Source organism: Lepidochelys kempii, chromosome 3 (assembly GCF_965140265.1).
Source record: "Lepidochelys kempii isolate rLepKem1 chromosome 3, rLepKem1.hap2, whole genome shotgun sequence".
Taxonomy (NCBI): Eukaryota; Metazoa; Chordata; order Testudines; family Cheloniidae; genus Lepidochelys; species Lepidochelys kempii.
The window spans coordinates 45952337-45977169 of NC_133258.1; the positions used below are offsets into that span (position 1 = coordinate 45952337).

Below are 24833 nucleotides of genomic sequence, written 5' to 3' on the forward strand. Positions count from 1 at the left end.
ACAAGCTTATTTTGTGGGGGTGAGGGGCAGGTAACAAAAACCCTGCTACAACAGTACTCACGTTAAACAGTTTACTTTGATGCCAAAATAACATTTATTGTTATCTGAGGCCAGTTGCCTGCCTTCTCTCTAGGATTCTATTTGTGAAGTTTCTACGTCTATAAATGGAAACACTAGCTAACCAGAAATTATCACCAGCACTGCCTGATAGAGTTCTGTCTCACAACTTGAAAAGTACAGTGATATCTAATATGTAGTCAGATTAAATCACTTCTACCCAGGATCTGAGCGTCTTTCTCTGGGACATGGAGTTAGAAAAGCACGAAAAAGAAATCTCAGCAAAACACACCTTAAAGGAGAAGCTGACGGTAAGACATGTTGAGGTTTACTCTAGAAACATTTTAAACTTAATGGTGAGGAGGAAAGGCAAAGCAACTGCTGAACCTTAGAAAGGTTCCAGTAATATTTCCATGCTTCCTCCAGCCAGTGACCTTGAAGATTAGCAGGCTTAGTGTTGCATGTTGAAATTAATTATGAGTGATATCTTTCAGTGGAAATGATGGCATTTCATTTGTGACATTTGTGCAGTTGCAGAGTGCAAAACTAATTCAGTACAATTATACAACCAAACCCATATCACTTTTCTTCTAGGATTTCTTTATCAGAGTGTTTTCATGCCCTTGCAGTTTATTTTACATAAACATACTTCAGTAAAGGGCAGGTTGATTAGGAAATTTTATCGGCTCATTCACTGGAAACTTGAAAATGAATTTAAACTGAAATAGGTGACCACAAGAAAAAAGAGTGGTCAAAAATGCAATTTTATATCCGAGTAACATAGTATTTAAATACAGCTTTACAGTGCAAAATAAAACTTGTTAATACTAAAGGTCATTTCCCAGACATCACCAAAGTGTCATATGATTTCATATTATTAAATTGATAAGCTGTACTTAGTGCAAGTGATTGCTGATTTCTTTCTTAAATAAAGATGACAATGTACTGTGATCCTAAGAGGAAGGTAATACTATTGTTGCATTATGGTCTATTATTTTGCTTCACAATGGGACAGAGTTTATTCATGTTTGGCACTAAATTATTCCTCAAGTAACCCCATTTAAATGAGACTATAGGTGGGGTGATATGTTACTCAGTGATAATATTGGTATCAGAATCTGACCCTAAACTGGTAATTACGCATAGACCCTGATTGAGATGGAGGTAGGTTGGCTAGTGAGTCTAGGAGATCTTGAAACAAAATGTTAACTAGTTTCTCTATCTCAACTACTATGAATTTTTCAGGTAGAAAATTAATGTTTCTTTAAACAGTACTACCTGAAGGAGTTTTCAGATACTATTTATGTTAGTATTTTGTAAGAAAGCTAGTCAATCGTTATTAATACTTCAGACTATGCAAGAAATACTACATCTTTCTCATTTATGGCAAGATCCATAAAACGTAAAGAAAAAATATCAAGGGTTAAATCACTTAGATAATTTATACAAGCTGCAGGAAAAATATGCCTTGAAGTTCTAGTTTTGTATAGATCCTGTGGAAAAAAATAATATAAACATGTAATTAAAGATTGTATCATAATGCATACACACAAGGGGCCCAATTTTTAAGTTTTCCCAGGCAACTTTAATTCTAGCATTTCCTCACCTTTAATACTTGATTTTGCAACCTTAATGTTCTTCTAATGTTGTTTTTTAAAAATCTAACTGAGAAAAACAAATTTCATTATTTGGAATCACATTGACATGCATGTGGGCCAGCCACAGGGTTGGATTCACAATACAGACCTCTGCCACTTTAGTTAATAAAGTAATGAATAGAGGACAACAACCTACTAGTTCTATATGGACCAGACACTAGAGAAGGATGTGTATGTGAGAGGGATTTTCCCAGCGAGTTTCAGAAATATTTGGTGATGGCAGAAGTATGGTGAGACTCAGGAATCTTGAACTCTATTTCAGTTCTGGAGGGAATTGTGCTGAAGTGGTCACAGACCCTTCTGTCTGTTTCCTCTAAAACTGACCCTTTCTGCTCCTGTCTTCTCATGCCTATCCTAGGCCTGTCCCTTCTCTCTCATCCTCCACCTCTTCATTCCAGTCCAAATCTCCTTGCCCACCCAGTTCCCATCTCCCAGAAGGGAGACCCCACCTGAATCCCATTCTTCCCCACACGATGGTTCCCAGTCCAAATCCCTACCTCTCGTAATCCACCCTGGGCTTCTCATCTGATCTGAGTCTCTCCTCTTTGAAAAAAGCAGATCAGCTCAATGTTCAAACATAATTTAAGAATCAGTGTCAGTTTTTAATCCAGATATCATGTATAAACTTTACTGTTGGTGTTTCCACGTATTTGTATTCAGTGTATAGTGAGTGTGTAAACAAAGATAAATGCTGTATGAGATAACAACTCTATAATTTAAACTCTATGAATTAGACTACACTGCAATATTTTATATTCTGTCTTATACTTTGCTGATTGTTCCAAATATTTCCACCCTTTTGTTCACTAGAACAAAGTTCTGATCACAGGTTTCTACAGTTCTCAGAAATGTTCAGTGACTATCCAGAGACTAGTTCATACTCAAGATACTATGTGTCTCCAAAGTGGGACAGCCTGACTGTACATAAAGGAGTCATTGCCTTCTGATTCTTTGATAAATAGGAATTATTGTCCCCCTAAATTTCTGAAATCTGGCTCTGTTGCTCATTCAAACCATACTGTGGACCAGATCCTCAGCTAGTGTAAATCAGTTTATACTGAAAGTGTGGATGATTTACTCTGACCAGTGAGGATCTGGTCCTCCATATCACCAGACACCCTGAAAAGTTCTCTTTGTACATACTTCATAAATATAAGGCACTCTCTACCATCTCACTTAATAATGTCCAGACTTTACTTTAAAGAGCTCCCCTTATTTTGGCTCGCGGGAGCAAGTATTTTTGTTGTCAGGGTCTCTGGGAGAATTTTTTAAAAGTGACTGTGGAAATGGAAGGTTATGCTGGTTCTATTTTGTGAACAGTAAAGTCAAATGAGATGGATACTGATATTCTAAAAACCCCTCTACCTCTGTTAATCTTCAATAGATCAGCCTAACCGGACTCATGGAGCTATGTTTTTACACTTGTGACTTTGTTGTATGCTCACAAGGCACAATTTATTGAACAGCTTTATTGATATGAAGGTAGATACTGAGTTCAAAATAATCTTCCTGATTCGATTCCTGATTTCTCACCCACTGATACAGGAAGAACTCTCCTCCCAGCCATTTGAAAGGCTTTTATTATATTTCACATTTTATCTATTTCCTATTTGAACAATTGTAGCAAATTGACACTGGCATCCTTAACAGAAACGTTCAATCTTTGCACTATCAATTTTCAGGTTTATAAAACACAATTGACTTTTAGGGAAAATTAAATAATGGTAAAGAAAAGCCACAGAGGGGCAACAAATTAAGCCAAACCAATATGTAGAGTGGAAAAAATAGCATGTGTTGCTTGAAGAGGCATTAGGATTATGCTTTGAGTGATGATATGTGCTCTATATAAGAAAGGACTGAAGGATTTAGACTAGAGAATTATTATTTGCTTTTCACAAGTCATATCTGGATCCAGCTAGTACTGAACCAAATGATTTAAATCAAATCCCCCAAAGTCAAAAGTTACTATTCTGTGATGGTGTGAAGTAGAGCTTGTCACACTTCTCTTGTAGAGATTTCTACAATTATCTAAAAGACACTTATGTTACCTGTGCATCTGCTTGAAAAACAATGGAGTTCCCTCAACTGATAGCTGTGTATGCATGCCCCCATTAGTAAAATGATTGCTCCCACTTGGATGTCTCAGGGACAGTGGGGATCAGGAAGGTCTGGCTAAGTGTGAGCGAGTGAGAAAACTGGGATATTTTCTTGGTAGTTTAATGTGCTGTGGTCTTCTTGATAAACCTTTTTACTTCTTCCCTCCAAACAAATTTCATCCCCTCCTACTCTTCAAATTGCTTCACTGACTCCTCAGAGCACTGAGTTACCTATTCTGTAAATTGTAATTGTAAATTGACAGGTGAGTACCTAGTGCATAAATCCTCATGAAGACTTGAGGCAAAATGCAAAAAAAAAAAAAAAAGCCACTGTTAGTGAATGACCCCGATCCTGTTGCAAGTGAGCAGAGGACAATCTCCCTATCGAGTGGACCAAAAAAGAACCCTCATACATAAAAGCAAGTGCCAAACCTACTGGAATCGTGGTTACAATTCTGTAGCATTTGTCCGTTGTCCACCCCTTCCCCCTCCCCGTCTTCCCTCTCAATACCAGACTCACTCTTCCTGCACTCCCCACTGCTCCCTTCTTCTTCCCTTCAAAAGCCCCCTTACCCTCCCTATTCCCTGACACATTAATACTCCCACTGCTGCCATTCCTTTTAACCTTCCTCTACCCCCAGTCAAAACAAACAGCAAAGTAAGTTGAAACTTGCGCCAGTGATCATCTATCCCCTCCATCCTCCACTCCTCATCTGGTACTGGGTCCTTGAGACTTCAAAATCTTCAGGGTGCGATCTGTCTCTTCCTATGTATTTGTACAGTGCTTCGCACATGAGGCCCTGATCCTGATGGGGGTCTTTCTTTTGCGGCTACCATCACATAACCAGTAAATGATAAATAATCCTAACCTAAGCTACAGGTTTTAGGCTGTGTACTCCATCAGTGCAAGTCCCATCACCTGAACTTCTCTTCCAACATATCTAAATGTAAATAGTGTGACCAAGCTGCTGTGCTGGCTGGGTCTGTGTGTGTGGAACCTCCACAGGCAGCCCCTAAAAGATGTGATGCTCCTCCCAGATGGGAAGGGCCCCTGACTCAGAGAATATTCCTGGGAAGAGTTCAGGGTGGGGCATGGTTTCTGCCTAGGGAAAGCAGAAGTGTTTTGGAGTCAGGAACAGGAGGGGAACTGCCTCTGTCCTCTCTTCCAGGATTAAATAGATTCTGTTCTTACCGAGCTCGTGCCTGTTTATGCTAACCCATCAAGAGGGAGATTGAGGTCATGCAGCAGGGCAGCCCTCACCCCAATGGGATATCTTCTGTCTTCTGGCAGATTGGACACAGGTTCCATCTACTAAAATGCTACTGCATCAGTGAGCTGGTACAGCAGTCAGCTTGGGTGCAGGGTGTTGTGCTCTGGAATCCTTGTTCTCTGCATTTGTTCTTCTCTCTCCTGCCTCCAGAGGGAAATCACTTGGTTCAGGATCACTTGGTGGTGGTGAACCAACAGCTCTGCCAAAACTCTTATCTGTTCTGTTTTCTGAGCACATCTCTCCTTTCACTTTTCCCTCATTCTGTTCTAGTTGGGGGAGACCTAAGTGGGAGCTTTTTAAAATAAGTTGTGTCCCGTCCCCCCCACACTTTCCAGTCTCACTTTACTAGATTCACCACTGAGAAGGATACATTGTTTTCAGCGCTGTTAGTGATCCCTCTTCCACAACAAGAACTGCTGCGCTGTACTATCAAAGTATTTCCCATTTAGTACCAGGCATGGCTACATTTTCCACCCTTCTTTTAGGGGACTGCCAAGTCAGTATTGAATCAGTTCAGTTCTCCAAACACTCCATACGTTTTTATCCAACAAAAATGCACTTGGATTTTGAACTAGAGACTTTTGTTGTGAATCCTCTTTCCACAACTATTACAATATTATTTATGTTAACTCACGCAAATCCCACATGCCTTGAAAGGAGTCCCACTGAAGTCTATGGAGCTGCTCTGAGGACTAAAGTGAGCCGTGTTTGACCCTTAGCAAGTTAGGTTAAACTTCCCACATATCAACTCTCCAGGGTCCCAGTGTGACACTAAGTTATGTTGCTCATAAGGGGAATTATGATGCAGAAGAATTTAACCTAAAATCAATTAAATCTATTGGATTCAAGCTAAGCCATAGTCAGATACAAAACTGCAAAGAGAAAAGAAGCCTAAACACGGTATAAAATGCACAATCAATTTTATTGTCAATTTGACAGCTACAATATATAACAAAAGTTGACAGTACCAGTAAGCAAATATGTTCTGGAAAACTGTAGAAAATACAGGTGTCAATTAAGTAGAACATTACATTTAAAGGAGATTGAATTAAAGATTTTATTTCTATTACAGTTCATCTCTTTGTTCCCCAGACTTTCGTTGTCTAGTGGATTAATAATGGAGAGTTATTCTCAGCAGTGTATATCAAACACAGTACATCCCACATGCAGTTAGTGCCGCTTTGTGTGTGTGAATAGATCATCCCAGTTTATCAGAGAGGAGTGAGTTACAGCCTGCTCTAAAGCTGGTCAGACTCCACATCAGTCTGACTTCACCTGGGAGCTTGTCATAGCTGAGTCCCCCTCATGCCGGGGATGTGTTGTCTGCAGTTCCTATGGGTTCTGAGCTGCCTTGTTCCAAAGAAGTGCAATTGTCCTGGTGGATCATAAAGGGAGACAGGGCCACTGAATGGCTCTAGATGGCTTTGAAGATGAGGACCAAAGGCTTGAACTGGCAATGGGAGTGGATTGGGAGTCCAGGAGGGAGCTGAGCCACCAAGGTGGTGTGCTCTTAATGTCCTGTCTGGCCAGCGGGGTAGACTGCACGAGCTTCTGCCTTGCTAACCTTTAGAGCCCCAGAGACCGTGATATACAATAACTCTGTATGGAGGTGTTGAATGTGTGGGTCATCTGAGAGGTAGGAGTGAAGTTTCCTAGCAAACTGCAGGTGCCAGAATGCTTGTCACCACTGATACTGATTGTCTAGGCTTAGTGATGAATCAAACAGGACCAGAGCTGTGCACCATTTTGACAAATGAGGGGGAGATTCCTTTGATGAAAGGGGAGGACAGAATCCTGGCAAGTCCTTGAAGTATTTCCCCTTTCTGATCGGCACCACTTTACTCTTGCCTGAGTTGGGTTAAAGCCAACTGCACTTCATCCAGATGCTCATCACCTGTAGGCATTGTGAAACCCTTGTGGTTGCATCGGTGGAAAAGGAGAGCTACAGATGATATCATTACCACGGTCTTGGCAGCAGGTTCCTTGAATTGTCACCAAGTGGTCTCATGGAGATGTTGAAGAGGAGGAGAGGGGACCATATCCTAAGGACCCTGCAGGTGAGGCATTTCAGGGATGATCTGCAGTTGTATATTTGTATATTTACTCTCTGGATCTTCATGGTGAGGAATGACTGGAACCTTTGTAATGCTGCACCATCTACTGTAGCAAAGTCATGCAAGTGGAACAGGGACACATTGTGAGCCACTGTAGTGAAGGCTGCAGAGACCTTGAGCATATTAGCACTGAAACATAGCCTGGGCTGTGTGCTTGTCCGAAGCCTGATTGTGAAGCATGCAGAATGTTGGCAACTGTCATGTGTTTCCAAAAGATTTCCCCCAGGAATGTGAAATTGGAGATAGGATGATGTTTTCTGTATGCAGTGCTGGCTTTTTGAGGGTTTGTCCAACAAACAATTGCTTGTCCCCCCCACAATAAAAAGGTAGTTTTCATAGATTCCAAGGCTGGAAGAAACTGCTGTAAACATTTAGCCTGACCTTCTGTATAGCACATACCTTAGAATGTCCCCAGAATAATTCCCAGGCATATCTTTTAGAAAAACATCCAATCTTGATTTTTAAAATGGCCAGTGTTGAAGTATCCACCATGACATTTAATAAGTTGTTCCAATGGTTAATTACCTTCTTCTGTTCCCAAGCCCTCTTTAGCCATAGATAATAAAACCTGTCATAAAGACAAACACTCATGATAGCTCCTGCATAAACAGATCTCTGCACTTTTAAAAGTGCTCTTTGATTTTAAAAGCACTCAACGTTACAGCAGCAGTTACTGCAAGTCTGTCAGTGTTATCCATTGCTGAAATGAACTTTTGGAAATTGCCCTTGTGACAGTAAATGATGGAAAAGAAGGGAGATGATTAATGAGAAGGGAAGACGCAATGGGGATTGTCAGAGGACTGTGCTTTCATCATAACATTTATTACATACAGTACATGTAGTAAAAATATTTTCCATATTCTCTTTGCAGCAATTGTCAAATACCTGAACATGTCAAGTCATTTTGCCAATATTATCCCCATTGGGAGAGGTTTTAAATAGACTGGTGTTTAGGATAAAGTTAGTTTTAAAGGTTCTAAACTACTTTAGAAACTTTACAGAGCACTAGCTATTTTTTACATTTCACTGCCTGGCTCTTGATGTCTGTCCCAAGGTAATATTTAGACAGCAGTGTTCCCAAACTTCCTCCCTAGAAATGGATTGAAACTGATTCAGAAAGATAGGACAGAGATGGACAGAAATGAAGGCATTTTTATTTTTGTCAAGCTCAGTTTTTCCCTCCTCCACATCTGTGGTATCCTCTCTGGATTAGAAAGGATAGTCCAAATTTTAGGGCATTAGCCTAAGATTTGGATTCAGTTCCCTACTCTACCACAGACTCTGTGACCTTGGGCAAGTTACTTAGCTTCCCCATACCTTAGTTCTCCATCTGAACATGGGGATAAGAGCATTTCCCTATTTCACAGTGGTGTCCTGAGGATATACATTAAAGATTGTGAGGTACTCATTTGCTATGGCGATGGCCATATAAGTACCTTAGATAGGCAGGTTTCCTTCCATTACCCTCTTCTCTATAGCCGTCTCCCTAGTGTCATGTGCCCTCAGTTGCCCTCCCTCATAAACCTGAGCCCAAATCCAAACTGCATTATGAGGTGACACTTTAATCATAGTGTAGCCATATTACCACCACCAAAAGAGCCAATCGCTAGAATGCAGTGAGGAGGAGAAGGCTTCATGTTCCTCCCTTACCCGGTCAGCACCCCCCTAGCATTCCTTAAAATGGCCTCCCGGAGAGCTTGCTCTGCTGGGCTGGTAATTCATTATGATGATGCTACAACAAAAGCATCCAGGACCAGATAAAAGCATAGGTATAAAGGCCTTGAGTCCTGTGATTAGGTAAGACTCTTCATTTAGCTTTCATGTAAAAAAGTAAGGAGGTGGGGGGGAGGGGGAAGAGGCAGTGAGGAGGAAGGAAGGGGCATGGGATAGGGGCAGGGGGAGGGGATGTGGGAGTGAGGGGAAGGGGATAGGGGACAGTGGGGAAAGGGCAGTGGGTAGGGGACTGTGGGGAGAAGAATGGGAAGAGGTGGGGACAGAAGGCAGTAGGGAGGTGAAGAGGGATGGGATGGGGAAGAAAAGGGGATAGGGAAATGGAGGGGGGAAGTGGGAGCCTGGCAGATGGCCCATTGAACTCCCCTCCTGTCATAAATATAAAGGGAAGGATAAACCCCTTTAAAATCCCTCCTGGCCAGAGAAAAAAATCCTCTCACCTGTAAAGGGTTAAGAAGCTAAAGGTAACCTTGCTGGCACCTGACCAAAATGACCAATGAGGAGACAAGATACTTTCAAAAGCTGGGAGTAGGGAGAGAAACAAAGGGTCTGTGTGTCTGTCTATATTCTGTCTTTGCCGGGGATAGACCAGGAATGGAGTCTTAGAACTTTTAGTAAGTAATCTAGCTAGGTATGTGTTAGATTATGATTTCTTTAAATAGCTGAGAAAAGAACTGTGCTGAATAGAATAACTATTTCTGTCTGTGTATCTTCTTTGTAACTTACGGTTTTGCCTCAAGGGGTTCTCTATGTTTTGAATCTAATTACCCTGTAAGGTATCTACTACCATCCTGATTTTACAGGGGGGATTTCTTTATTTCTGTTTACTTCTATTTCTATTAAAAGTCTTCTTGTAAGAAAACTGAATGCTTTTTCGTTGTTTTCAGATCCAAGGGTTTGGGTCTGTGGTCACCTATGCAAATTGGTGAAGCTTTTTATCCAACATTTCCCTGGAAAGGGGGGGTGCAAGTGTTGGGAGGATTGTTCATTGTTCTTAAGATCCAAGGGTCTGGGTCTGTAGTCACCTAGGCAAATTGGTGAGGCCTTTTACCAAACCTTGTCCAGAAAGTGGGGTGCAAGGTTTTGGGAAGTATTTTGGGGGGAAAGACGTTTCCAAACCGCTCTTCCCCAGTAACCAGTATTAGTTTGGTGGTGGTAGTGGCCAATCCAAGGACAAAGGCTGGAATATTTTGTTCCTTGGGGAAGTTTTGACCTAAGCTGGTAAAGATAAGCTTAGGAGGTTTTTCATGCAGGTCCCCACATCTGTACCCTAGAGTTCAGAGTCAGGGAGGAACCTTGACACCTCCTGATAAGCCCCACTGCTCTGTACCTGGACCACACTGATGAGCCCTCCATTGAGCCCCAACCAGCTGCACTCGGGCCCCCTGTTAAGCGCCTCACACCCAGACCCCTCATGCTGAGCCCCATCCCCCACACCTAGACACCCCTGCTAAGCCCCAACCACCTTCACCTGGATCCCCCTGCAGAGTCCCATTGTCCCTGTACCCAGAACCCCACAATGAGCCCCTGTGCACCCAGATCCTCCACTGAGCCATCTGCACCCAGATTGGCCCACGTAGAACCCTCTTGCCCCACAAATCCTCTCACCCCATGCCTGGATCCCTCCACACTGAGCCCCTCCACACTTGGATCCTGCTGTGCTGAGCCTCCCTGACCTCACCTGATGCCGAGGGGCAGGGTGTTTCTTGGGAAGGCCCTGCTCTTGCACTGTGTTAGGGTCGGGTTTAGCCTTACCGCCATATCCCTGCTCTGGGGAGGGGCGGGGGCGGGAGCCTGCAGGATGGTTCATGCAGCCAATGGCCTGTGCTCCCCACTGCCATGCTGGAGCCTCCACATTTATTTATTGACAAATAAAATTTGCTGAATTTTGCAGAATTGTAATATATTGTATGCAGAATTTTAATTTTTTTAGCATAGAATTCCCTCAGGAGTAAAGCTTGTAGCCCTCATGGTTGCAAAGAGAAGCTTAAAACCATTGCTGGAGCGTAACCGGTACAGTCAGACATCTGCCTGAATGAACAGAATGCCTGGAACAATAGCTTTAAGAGGTGTGAAGTTCCCTGTACATCTCAATGGGGTATTAGAGCTGACCGGAAGAAGACAATTTCATTTCATAGCAACTTTCAAAGTTTGTAAACTTGTTTTCACTCTGCATTGGACTGAAAATGAAACCTTTTGTATGTTTTCATGAAAATGGAATTGAATTGGAATGTTCGTTTTCAGCTCAAAACCAGAGCTTTTAGATTTGGGAGAGGGTGGGAGAGAGAGAGAGAGAGTGACTGTCTGTCTGTCTCTCACCTATAGAGTGGTGGTTAGAACACTTGCCTGGGATGTGGGAGACCCACATTGAAGTTCCTGCTTTGCCTGATGCAGAGCAGAGTTTCATCCATAATCACCCTGAGATGGACAGTGCAGTGACTTGAGCCTGGGTTTCCCACATCCCATGGCAGGCTGTAGAAGTGTGAGAAAGTCTCTCTGTCTCTGTGTGCCCTAGACAAGTTTTTAGTGAAACATACATGTCTGCAAAACAGCATATTTAGCTGAAGTTTCATTTAATCAAAAATGTTTTGTCCAGATCTAGAGTTAAATCCAAGATCCAATTGTTCTGCAGGCAGCAGGGGTTGGTAGGAAGGAGAGGGTTCAGCATTCCAGTGCATTCACCCAAGCACTGACGGCTGAGGTAAGTACTCTGCTGCCACTCTTGTCTCTCGGGGGGCCCCTGTACCACCAATCCAAGTGGGGAACAGATCAAAATTAGGAGTGGCATGATGGGCATGGACCCAATGAGGGTCCCCATGGCTTGGTGTAACCAGGGTGTAACCATTGCCTTAATCCAGTTTTGCAAACATCATCACATTATAACACGATGTCACCCAACCAAATCTGATGAACCTGTGTTTGTTCATCAGACTCAAGCAGGGTTTGTCTGGATCAGTCTGAATTTCCATCAGAAGCATTTGTCCAAACTGAATTTTTTATTGTGCTTTATCATGGTACATCTCAGAAACTGACATGCTTGTTGTCTGATAACAAGCACTGAAGTATCGGATTTATTATAAACATAGCTGGTTGTGTCAACTCTAAGGATGCTGAAGACTTTCTATTATAAGATCCAGTTTTCAGTTGCTTATAACTTTGCCAAACTTTAACTGTTTGGCCTAAAATGTTGCATGCTGATTGTCTGCCTCAGGCTGTTTTTTTTTTCTTTTCTTTTTTTAAAGTTTCAGCCACAATAATTCAGCCATTTCAGAGAATAGTTAGGGAAAAATACATTGTTTTGGACATGCTATAAAATCCTAAATACTCTGAAAAATGAGTCTCTAGAGCCTGGAATCAAAAGATACTTAGAAGCTTCTCTGCCTCTTGCAGGTGCCTTAGACTATCATTTAGGTACCACTGTCATTCTCAAAGCCTCTGCCCAGCTGCCGCCTAACTCCTGTTGGTGCCTAAGTCTCCATGGCGACAAAGTTTCTGCTGGTCGGTATTTGCAAAGCCATGTAAGCCCTGATGCCACCACACAGCGAACAAGCAGCTCGAAGTCCTAGCTCAAACCAGAGGCCAGGGGCATCATTTCCGAAAAATTCTATGGGTAGATGTGGGAATGTTCTATCCTGCAAAGTCTGGGGGAAGGGGAGGCAAAAAGTGGAAGACCTAATGGAGAGTATAGACCTAAGAAAAGTCATGGGGAGCAACCGCCTCTTTGTCCCATAACAAACGATGCTTCTGCCAGAGGCCCTAAAGCAGGATACTCAAACTAGGTGAGGGAATACTGTCTTGCCTGTGGGGCTAATCCTGTTGGTGTGCTCTCGAGGTCCCTTTCAGTTCTATGATTCTATCTTTTTTTGAAGTGGATCAAATCTTTTTGAAGTGATCAAAGCAAATAATCCTATGAAGCAGTTACATGCAATGAATATTAATAGATTATTGGGCTGCACACAACGTGTCAGCAGCCAGGGGTTATTTAGAAAGTCTACGAATGAAAGCATAGGTGAAGCAATGGATATAGAATGGAAATACACACCCTCACCATTAAAAAAACATGCTAATGTAAAAACACTGGAAGGGGAAAAGAGTGGGAGAGAGGAACAGGGGTGTAAAAACAACATAGAGAAAACCAACTGAGAATTATTTTGGGGAAGTTCTATCACCTATAGGAGTGTGAGACTATGATTATAATGGTCCCTTCTGGCCTGGGAATCTCTGAATCTATTAGGAAAGAGATGAAAAGTGCAGCAATACTGAAAACTAGAAATGCAATCCTTCAATAAACCGGAGATTTCAGAAAGATATTGAAGAACAAGGAGGGAAAAGAGAGAATAAAAAGAGGGGACACGATGGGTTGGACTTTCCATCCCCTTGCACCTTGTGTAGCCATTTACATCTGTGCAAAGTGCTCAGTAAGGTTTTTTGATTAATCTAGTACAATCACACTTTATTCCATTTATAAATAGTTTACATAGAGTTAATAAATAATTCCTAGATTTTTTTTAAAATGGGAAATCAATCATTAGACTCCAACAGATCAACAGATTGCTTATAAATGTGGCTTATATCCATCTATGTCACCTTCTACTGATGTGTTCATAACTGTCTGACGCATAGAGATCATGTCAGTAACATACATTAACATCTATTAATCATTAAATATTTATAAACCAATCACAAATCCTTATTGTAAAATGTGACCTCCTGCAGTGTGTCCTGTATTGCATAGGTAGGATGTTCAGATATATGGAGTGAAATACTGGCCCTATTGGAGTCAATGGAAGTTTTTTCATTGACTTCCTTAGGGCCATGAGTTGTCTTGTCATTGAGAGTGATTCTGGAGAATTACTCTTTACTTACCATTATCAATTTGCCGTTGAGTTCCACACATCACTACTATTCTCGAAACTGAGTTTTACACAGGACTTACCACTCAACCTCTCTGGCATCCCAAACACGGAACTTGGCTGCATTATTTACTCATCTTTCAGACTCTCTTCAGGCATTAATAGTTTTTTTTTAAAGGGCACCTCTCCTTGCAGAGATTCCAAGGGTAGCAATATATCTAGCAATAAAAATTTCCCTCATGCCCTCGAGTAACTGTCTGAGTACAACCTTGCTCTGTGTGAAGGAAAAATGTCAGCGTAGGAAGGGGGCAAGAGACGTGCTGCAGTAAAGAATCCTTTCCAGAAATGCATAGGCACTTTGCTAGATTTACTTTACTATTATTATTTCCATGGTTAGTTTCCCTTTGATTTCAGGTTATGTCCATCCTTGGCTGTTGTTACTTCAGTGTTGAAGTAGCCTGCTCACTCGTCAGCATATTGTCCCAAAACAATACATCACATTTTTGTGTGATCTCATGACCTTCCGTTTCTTCTGAAGTGTTTGCAGAAGTTTGTAGCACTATGGTTCACCACACATCTCCAGAGGTATGAGACAACTGATACGTTCCAGCTTGACTTTAGTCTTGGGCCTAGGAATGAGATTGCCCTTTGCAGCATGCTGATTCAGGGGTATGTTCTATACTAGTAACCAGTCATTTTAGCATAAATGACCATGGAGCAATACTGGATGATATAAATATAATGGTGGGATTGCCTTTGTTTGCAACACGTTGAACTACATATTGCCAGTTTATTACCATACTCATCTGATAAATGTTCTGTTGGTTCTAACGCCTCTCCAGGAGCTCGGCAACTAAGCCAGGTTAAGTTTCCCCTCTGCCTGATGAGGAGCAGGGACACAAATCTGGGTCTCTCACCTCCTATGAGAGTGTCCTAACCATTGGACTATGGGACATTATGGGGGAGGGCTTTCTCAGCCTCTCTTGTTGAAGCTGTTCCACTGTGTGTAAATAATTAAATGTTCTCTGGCTCAGAGAGACTGTTGCAGAATGCCTCTTTAACCTAGTGGTTAGGGCATTCAGTGAGGAGGTAGAATACCCAAGTTCAAATCCCTGCTCCCCCTTAAGCAGATGGTGTAATTGGACCATGGTCTTTTATGTCCTGTGTGAGTGCTGGTAACTACTGGGCTAAAGGTTGTAAGAGGGTTTTCTTCCTCCCCTTGCCATTTTGTGTTGGTTAAGATGTGCTCAGAGCACGTCTACTGGATTGGACCCCAAAAGCAAGATAGATGGGGGAATGCCTAGCTTTGTGAAACCCGCTGGGGCTTAGGTGCAAGTTAGGAGCCAAAGTATGGTGTTAGATGCCTTGGGGACTTTAATGGTGGCTACTTAGGCATGAACTGAGCAGAGGGTTTGTGAATGCCAATGACTTCTAAATGTTGGACTTAGAAACCTCAAGTGCCATCACTGAATCCCACCCCTAGTTTTCCTGCCTGCTTCTGCTTTTCAGTCATTAATAGAGCCTCTGTAAGGCTTGGTAAGGTGAAGAGTGAGCAAAAGGGTTCATTTTCAGTCTGTCACAAGAGTTAGCTCTTATTATACATCTCATGTAACAGATGTTGTAATACAACAGTTCAATTTATGGCTGACATTGTAAATAAGGAGTCTGAGCAAGACATGAAATACTTTTTGACACAAACAGCTCTGAGATGTCCATCCAAGCTCAAGTGCTGCTTTGGTTGTGCTTAAAGCTGATCTCTTAGCTTTGGTTTAGAAAAAAAACATGCTTATACATTTAAAAAAATAACCTATGTGGATGTTTTAGTGTATGAAAGCAATTAATTCTGATGGAAGCTGCATGGCTAACTGACATCACTGCTTTGAAATGGAGGGGATAGGGCCGGTTTCTAGCACATATTAAAACCCTTTAAAGAGCACTTCTTCTCTTACTATCCCGCTCCTTCCTTAATAGTAGGGCTGCAGCAATTCAGTCACCAGAATGAGTCACACAATAAGATTTTAGTGTACCCCAGCAAAATAGTCTGTAGCCAAGTTCTGCTGCTATTCTTAGCAGTTCCACGCCCTGTGCCCAAAAAGATGGAAGATGAGCCTGTTGATAATGAATCATACTGGTGACTGACAGACTGGATAGTATCAAGTAGATGTTTGGCTTCTGCACCAACTACTCTTATGAGTAAACAGCTCTACTAAAATAACGTACAGGGAGCAGAGAACCAGACCAATGGAAGGGAAGTTGCTTTAAAGTTGTAACACTAGGCCAGATCATGGCTCTCACGGTAACTACTTTTGTGTCATTCCATCAATGCAAAACTGGCTTAGTTTAATTCAGCAGTGCCCAACCTTATTACATAGGAGGGCCACATAAACTAAGTGCATCCTTGTGTGGGTCAAACACATTCTACATATGTTACTAAGATTTTAAGTCACCTGTATTGATCTCTCTATATTTTAGGTTCAGCTTGTTTTGGTTGTATTTAGATAGGTTGTTTCTATGTACAGTACAGTCTATTTACACACTTGTGTAAACTAAAATGATGTAAAAACGATGACAAAATGCCATTAGTATATTGTGTTGAAGCAGGCCTCGGGCTTTATTAAATGCTCTAGCAGGTCAAATGTTGGGGACCCCTGGTTTAACTGATTACCTGAGGATTAACTCAGAATAGGGAGATCCCTGGGTGGAGTAGGGCAGACATAGCAGGCTTTATGCAGCCCCATCCTGGACTATTCCCATATAAGCATGTTGGGGGGCTCCTGTGGGACAGTCACCTTTGTTCTCCCTGGATCCTACACCAAGCCTATTTTGGACAGACCTGAGTGTTAAGCCCAGTCTCTTTAACTCACCTGTGTTTTGCATGAATGTTGCAGCAGGTATTTTTTTGATTATTTTGATATTTGATATCAAATATTATTTGATATTCCTGTTTTGAGGAGTTTGGGCTCAGACCATTGTGGAATCTTACACACTATTGTCCAAGTTGTGGCATGTAACCACTTGCCCTCTTTGGGAGCTGCATCGCTCCAGGAAGCAATTATGGATCAGGAAGTCAACCCTTCACCAGGCAGCCTGGAGAGCAGATGGTGCAGGCCACACGAGGAGAAGCCCATTTTACAAAAAGATCTTTGGTGTGGCCTGTTCTTCTTTGTTGGTCTCATTTGCAGGTTTCTTGAGTGTGTGTGGAATTGCTGCTATATATTTTCTTAAAGGCCTAGTCCTCCCATGCAGCAGAGAGAGAGAGAACTCACAGTGAAAACTCATCCATCTTAAAGCAGTGGATATGGAACTAAATGGGTTTTACTCCCCTCTTAAAAATGTTGTTGTCCCTTTTTGACCTGAGCAACGGACAGGACCTTCTGTCCCAGAGGTAGACCTCAATCTTTAAGGAATAAGGACTGTAAGAACTGACACTGACCAGAGCCCTTGTTAGAGGTGGGAGTGTGTGATCTTTGGTAAGCGTGCATATAGATTATTTTGTTTTTAATATGTTTTCTCTGTAATGCTTTCACCTTGAGAATAAATGTGCTTGCTTAGAAAGAGTGGTGTGGTAACTTAAAACCATGCGCAATTACAACTGTTCATAGCTTTTGAAGAGAAAGCAAAGCAAAGCAGAGTTTGTTTTTTGAGTGGCCTTATTTATAGGAGAATTCACAGTGCAGGCAGGGAACTGTGAAGTCTGGAAATATCATGGCCAGAAGGAAGAGACATGAAGGTCTCCACCCAAGAGAGTTGACGTATGGGGAGCCAGAATCATAAGAGCTGGTGTCCTTGTTAGAGCATAGAGGGGGAATATAAGTGCAATTGCCCTGAATTGTGACATCAAGAACAAAAGGAGCAGTTTCTTAGCTTATAGTCCCAAGTCTTTTTAGCTAACAGCCCCAAAAGCATGTGCTCTAGCTTTTTCCAGAGTCAACTTGTGTATACAGGTGCTCGGCTCTCTTCCTGCTTCTTAGCCTCCCTAGTTTCCAGCTTGTCTTTCTCACCCTTCTTCTGCACCCCCCCACCCCCAGCCTGCTCACAATACCCAGTTAAATGAATACACACACACAAGCAACTTCTCTCCCATCCCCCACCTGGTCACAATACCCAGTCAAAGGCTATGTCTGTGCTACAGACCTTACAGCAGCACAGCTCTACTGCTATAGATATAAGGTCTCCCATGTAGCTGCTCTTTGCTGGTGGGAGAAATCTCTCCTGCCGGCATGTGCTGTCTACACCAGCATTTTTGTTAGTGAAATTTATGTTGGAAATTTAGTGTGTTTTTTCCACTCCCCTTACCAACAGAAGTGCTAGTGTAGACCAAGACAAACCCTTGGCCCACATGGTGCTAGTTCATGCCCAGATGTTGTTAGGCCTGGTTTTAGGTGTGGCTCCATAAATGTTCCTTTCAACTACCTTAAGTGAAGGGTTAACATGCATCTTAACAAAGTTTAACTCAACCCATAACAAGGTTTCACCCAACTCATAACAATACTTTTCAAACGACTCTCAGTTTTGTCCACTAATCACAGACAGCCCATTTCTGGGAAGATTTAAATGTTTAATAAGGAATTTAAAGAGGATTCTAAGTACAGCTGCTCTAAAGGTCACAGAGAATTTTTTGATTAATGCTTCCTCCTTTGTGTGTGTTCTCCCTCCTTCCTTTTAATTTTTCTATTTTTGTCCCTATTGTTGGCAGCCATTCTGCCCCTTACTCTTCAGTGGGATGGCAGGTGAACATTATCCACAGAGGCAGATGCTGCTGGTGGATCAGTGAGGAAAAGTTACTGTGAGAATAAAAACAAGGCCAGTCTCTGCCTCTGACAGTGTGAACATTAGCTTGTAAAACTCTTGGCTCTGAGCCTGACAACACAAATCCATTCCACAACTTTTCTCTCTCTAATGGCAGAGGAATTCATTGCTACAGCGATGGGTTGGCAGAAAGTGCTACTTACTGCTTTGCAAATGAATTTACACTTTGATGTCAAGTCTTTACCAAGTCTGCGCTATTTGATTTCTTCTAGGTTATTAGGAATAATATTTTCACTTTAATTAGTTCAAAGTGCACAAATGGTAGAGGGAAAACATGATTTAAGTACATCACAAGTCATCCCATGTTCAGCTGAGTCAGTCAGCAAGCATCCAAGAATCTCCAGCACTAGAAGCATTCTTGTTTTCCGGAGTGTCATTTTGTGCAGCTACTAGGGTATTAGCAGCCTCTTGAGTAGCTAGTGAGGAAGTCCGTTTTACTTCTGGTAGAATATTCTGGTGTCCCAAGGATGTCCCTCCTCCAAAAAGAAAGAGAGAGAAATTATTTCTTCATGCCCGTTTCTATACAGCTCAGTTGCTGTTGTGTCAGAGCATTCATTGCCACAGTAAAGTAGGGTCTGAGTGGTGAAGTTCAGATCTAGAACTGTAACCAAACTACCAGAGATCCAGTTTGGCTCCATCATATAGAGAAGGGTCTGTACCATGAAGTCCATATCTAGATCACAAGTTCAAGATAGTTTAGATCTACTGTTCCGGTTTGGGGGCCCCGTCTAATTTTCAATAAATTATCATGATGCAAGTGTTCTGTACTCGTCATCTCAATCATACCACTAATGAGAAGATAATAGCTTAAATATATATAGTGCCTTTCCTCTCCAAGGATTCCAAAGTACTTTTCAACTTGTGCTATCTAATGGTCTAGAAGAATAAACAAAGGGTTGGGGGTCATGAGTCCTAATCTTGCCTCTACTACTAACTTAGGGCAAAGCTTTGTATAAATCACTTCACCTTTCTGTACACTGAAATACTTACTTCACCAAGATCTTATTAATGATTAGATAGTGAATGCTTTGAACACATTAAATAAAGCTGCACGGATTATGCCAGCAGAGAATCTGGCCCATAAATAGCTATTATCAATGCTCACTTTTATTGCCTGTTTTATAAAAGGATTTAGTTCACCACTGAAATACAGGTACCTTTGGGTTAGAGTGTGGGTGGCAGCTGTTTAACAGTGTATGTGCACGACCCTTTAGGTGGGAAGTTAAGGCTACTATAGATAAATGAACCTGCAGGGAAATTTTGGATTGAAATATGGCCAGGGTCCCAGGCGAAATATTCTTACTGTTGTAAAAAGTGCTAACGTGTTCAATGGGCATGATTTTTAATGGTGAGCACTGTGGTTTTAAAAGAGTTCTGAAAGAGCTGAACCTGTGACACCCTAGTAGATACATCAATGGCATTAAATAATTTACATACATTTTCTTTGATGCCTTTTATCCTTTTCTATTTATTTTTCTTTCATAATTTTATTATAGTTTATATTTAGATTTGCCTATTTATGCACCACACATTTTTGAATAATTGATGCTGACAGTTGTAGTTTTTTCTCACAGAACCTGATTTCATATTGTACTATGTCCTGATTCATAGATTATAAGGCCAGAAGGGACCAGCTAGTCTCACTTCCTGCATAACACAGGGCATAGGACTTCCCTGGATTAATTCCCATTTAAACTATTTTATAGGAAAACATCCAATCTTGATTTAAAAATTGCCAGTGATGGAGAATCCATCACAGCCTTTGGTAAATTGTTCTTCGCTGTTCAAAAATGGGGTGTTATTTCTAGTCTGAATTTCCAAGTCTTGTCCTTGAATCTTTTTACACCTTTATCTGCTAGACTGAGAAGCCCTTTACCATCCAGTCTCTCTTCCCCATGTAGGTACTTACAGACTGGGAACCTTAACCATCTCTTAACCTTAACCGTCTCTTTGTTAAGCTAAATAGATTGAGTTCCTGGAGTTGATCACTATAAGACATGTTTTCTAAACCTTTAATCATTCTCCTGGCTCTTCAATAAACCTGCCCCAATTTATCAACATCTTTCTTCAGTTGTGGACACCAGAACTGGACACAGCATTCCAGCTCTCCTCATACAGAAGCCGTTCTATACCCCTAATCATTTTTATTTCCCTTTTCTGAACCTTTTTCAATTCCTTTTTTGAGATGGGGCGACCACATCTGCATGCAGTATTCAAGGCGTGGGCGTACCATGGATTTATATAGAAGCAATATGATATTTTCTGTCTTATTCTCTATCCCTCTCTTGATGATTCCCAGCATTCTGTTTGCTTTCTTGACTGCCACTGCACACTGAGTGGATGATTTCAGAGAACCATCCACAATGACTCCAAGATCTCTTTCTTGATAACAGCTAATTTAGTAACAGCTAACTTAGACCCCATCATTGTATACGTATAGTTAGGATTATGTTTTCCAATGTGCATTACTTTGCATTTATCAACATTAAATTTCATCTGCCATTTTGTTGCCCAGTCACCCAGTTCTGTGAGATCCTTTTGTAGCTCTTCACCATCTACCTGGGACTTAACTATCTTGAGTAATTTTGTATCATCTGCAAATTTTGCCACCTCATTGTTTACCCCTGTTTTCAGATCTTTTATGAATATGCTAAATAGGACTGGGCCCAGTACAGATCCCTAGGGACACCACTATTTATCTCCCTCCATTCTGAAAACTGACCATTTATTCCTACCCTTTGTTTCCTATCTTTTAACCAGTTACCAATCCATGAGAGAACCTTCCCTCTTATCCCATGACTGCTTATTTCGCTTAAGAGCCTTTGGTGAGGGAACTTGTGAAAGGCTTTCTGGAAATCTAAATACACTATATCCACTGGATGTCCCTTGTCTGCATGCTTATTGACCCCCTCAAAGAATTCTAGTAGATTGGTGAGGCATGATTTCCCTTTTAAAAAAAAATCATGTTTCCTTGCCCTCACCTCTTCACTAATTTTTAGTTCTGTGCTCATTTCCTCTTTATCTGTCAAGATGAGGTCTAATATTGAATTCCCCCATGTTGGATGCAACACTTTTTGAGTAAGAAAATTATCATCTATAACACTTATAAACCTCTAGCATCTGTCCCTATAATAACACAGCTTTTTTCCCTACACAATATAAATACGTACTTAAGGAGCCAGTCATCCTCAAACCGTGTGATTTGGTGTTCTGCTGCAGACACCAACTAATACTCTGCCCTGTACTTTATCTTTTTGGACATTGATCCATAAGCATTAAAGAGAACTTTCTTCGGATTACTGGTTTGTGTCACTGACAAATGTCATTTATGAAATGGAGTGCCACTCCCCATCTCCTTTTGTCCACTGGATCCTTCCTAAATAGGTTATAACTGTTGATTTTACATTCCTATCACATAAATTTTCTCTCCAAGTTTCAGTAATACCAACTAGATCAAATTTGTGCTCATAACTGATCAATTACAGTTCCTCTTATTACCTAGGCTCCTAGCATTGATGCACACGCAACTGAAGAATTTCTTCTCTTCAGATCCTTTAGTGTTGCGATAAGTTTAGTAAACTTTTTTATATTTTTTGCTAAATGAATGTTCATGTCACCCTCCCCTTTTATTATTAGTTTTAATGCCCTCATGACTGCTTTACCCTACCCAGCCTGTCCCCTGGCTTCTCTTTTGCTGAGGTGAAGACCATCCAAACTATAGAAGGTGGACCAGTGGTTCCACTTACCCTCTACCACTTACCTAGCCAATGGTTCACTTCCAGAATCTTCTGCCCATCTTCCTTTGTTCATGGGACAGGTAGGATCTCTGAGAAGATCATTTGAACATTTTTCTCCTTCAGAATGCTTCTGAGTTCCCTGAAGTAATCTGTTATATCTGAGGTATCCCATGATATTGACAGTGCCGAAATGTATCCCATGACCATGTCATTAGGGTCGATATGCACCACTGCCAGTGGACCTTTGCCCATTGACTTCAGAAGCTTGTCCAGTTTTAGAGTGATGTCTCATGCCTTGGCTCCAGGAAGACAGCACATCATCCTGTTGTCTGCCCGTCCCTTGCAGAATGTTTGTTTTTTTTAAATTATTCTGAGCAGTGAATCCCCAGCAAGGATTGTGTTCCTTGGACAGTTGTAGATCTTTATGGACACACTTGATTTTCTTGCAGGTTGGGCCAAACAGCCATCCACAGGTATGTCCCATATACTTCTCCATTTAATGTGGTCAGCTAGATCTTCAGATGTCTTCCCCATTTTCCATGCTGAAGACCTGGTAAGGATTGGAAATTCATCCTGTGAGGAATTCATCCCGGTGCTCTTCTCTCTGGTAGTCACAGCCTGTCCATTCTCATCTGTCTCCAGCCACACAGAATGCAGACTCATCTTCTTGCCTCTGGTAGCTAGGAATTGCCAAGTCTCCTTTCTGATTTCCTCTGATTTCTTGGAGGCCAGTACCTTACTCTCTGGAATCTGGTATAGTAATGCTGCTTGAATCTAGTTGTCTAAGAATTCCTCAGCTTCTCTGCAACTCTGTAGAGTCTGTACTTGTCCTTCCAATTCAAGAATCTTTTCCTTTAGCACAGCCACCAGCTTTCACTTTACACACAGGAAGTCTCTCCTGGCTTCAGACAGGAAAGAAAACATAGCATGCTTGTTGCAGGTCACAACCACTGATCTATTGCTGGCTATCACACTATTGAGGGTATCCCTGAACCTAGGGGAGAGCATTTCACATGCTATCCCAAACTCCCAGTTTGCCACATGAGTTCACCAGGCAAATGACATATAGTAAGCTCAGCTGCTCAGCTCTAGTCCCTTGCTAATGGAGAGCAGTTAGGCACGCAGACTTCAGACAGCAGGTCTGATCAAAGAGCCATGGGTCATGGTCATAAAGCGCTTACCAAGACATGACCTGACTGAAAGGGCTGTATCACATGTACTGGTATATCTGACGAATGCACAAGATCTAATTTCTATCTCTCACTAGCATGATAGGGGATACAATGACTGAGAAGAATAACGTAGGGGTATATACTGCAGAGGTAAGCCCTGTGGTCTGAAGTCCTGGAGAGTAGGGAGCTTGTTTTTGACACCTGTTGGTGAATAGGGAGGAAAGCAGCTCAGAGCTGCATCAGAATTGCATGCAAACAGATGTTCCATAAGGGAAAGAGCTCACTGATGCCATCTGTTGGTGAGCAAGGGGAAATGACTGAATGGGCCAGTCCTCATTTGCATTTCAGTTATGTGACAGTTTTGGTTATTTTTGGTAAAAATTCAGTTCAATTTTAAGCTTGGGGATAATAAAACATTATTATCCCTGTTGGAAAATGAAAGTACAAGAGAACTGCACCAAATATGCCTGGGGTGAAGGTGACTCTACCCGAAAGCACAGGCTGGCATGGTTGGGTACTGCAGTCTGGACAAAGTTAAAGAGGTGACTTAGATCTTCTGATAAGATTTTTTTTTTTTTGCATTCCTGGTGGCAAGAGCCCTGTGCAGGGTCCTATATGCAAGTGGTCTTTTTCTCTGAAGTCTTCGAAAAGAGGTGGTGCGAAGACACCTTGTGTGTGATGAAGAGGTGGCTTAGAGGCCGTTTTTGCTAAAGCAGCAGAGGGCAGCAACATAGCTGAAGAACTCATGTAGTGCCCCTCTACCCAGCAATCAATAAAAGCTGTGATCGTTGCAGCTGGGATATGTGGTAGAGTGCCAGAGCAGACCACGAAGCACTTCCCTGAGAAGCTGGAGCTGGTCGTGTCCAAACTCTGGAATTTCCAACCCTGGACTATAAAGCATGAGTGCAGTTGCGTGGCAGGCAGGGGAGGAAGGAAGTAGCTACGGCAGGAACTCATGGCTTTGTTGGATGCTTATAACCATTGTGGAGGACTGAGTTTAAGGCTATTGCCGAGACACCCTGGAAGTGGGAGGAGCCTCACTTAATAGCTATATACAGACACTGCTGATTAATTATTACTTATTTTTCTCAAGTTTATTCTGTGCCCCTTCGCCTCCCACCTCCCACCCCCCCAAATTTCTTTGTCTGTACAACAGACTCCGTACTTGAGCAGGAGAAGTGTTACCTATTAAGGTTGCCCAGGGGAGGGTTTATTTTTCCCAGGTTTCTGGGTGGGGACTTGAACTGCTGTTTAAGTTTTTGCAGAAGGAACACCTGAATAATTGACCCCAGTTTTTTGCTGCTGACAACATCTGGCAGAAGGATTACACACGTG

At 41.9% G+C, this 24833-nt stretch overlaps 1 protein-coding gene across 1 annotated transcript in view; it reads left to right on the forward strand.

Annotated features, from left to right (window-relative positions):
* Window positions 1–305: 305 nt before the first annotated feature.
* MLIP (muscular LMNA interacting protein) overlaps window positions 306–24833 on the forward strand; it is a 169803-nt gene continuing 145275 nt past the window's right edge. The window contains exon 1 of the mRNA XM_073335117.1: window positions 306–368. Coding sequence (XP_073191218.1) covers window positions 306–368 — 63 coding nt within the window. The remainder of the gene's footprint in view (window positions 369–24833) is intronic.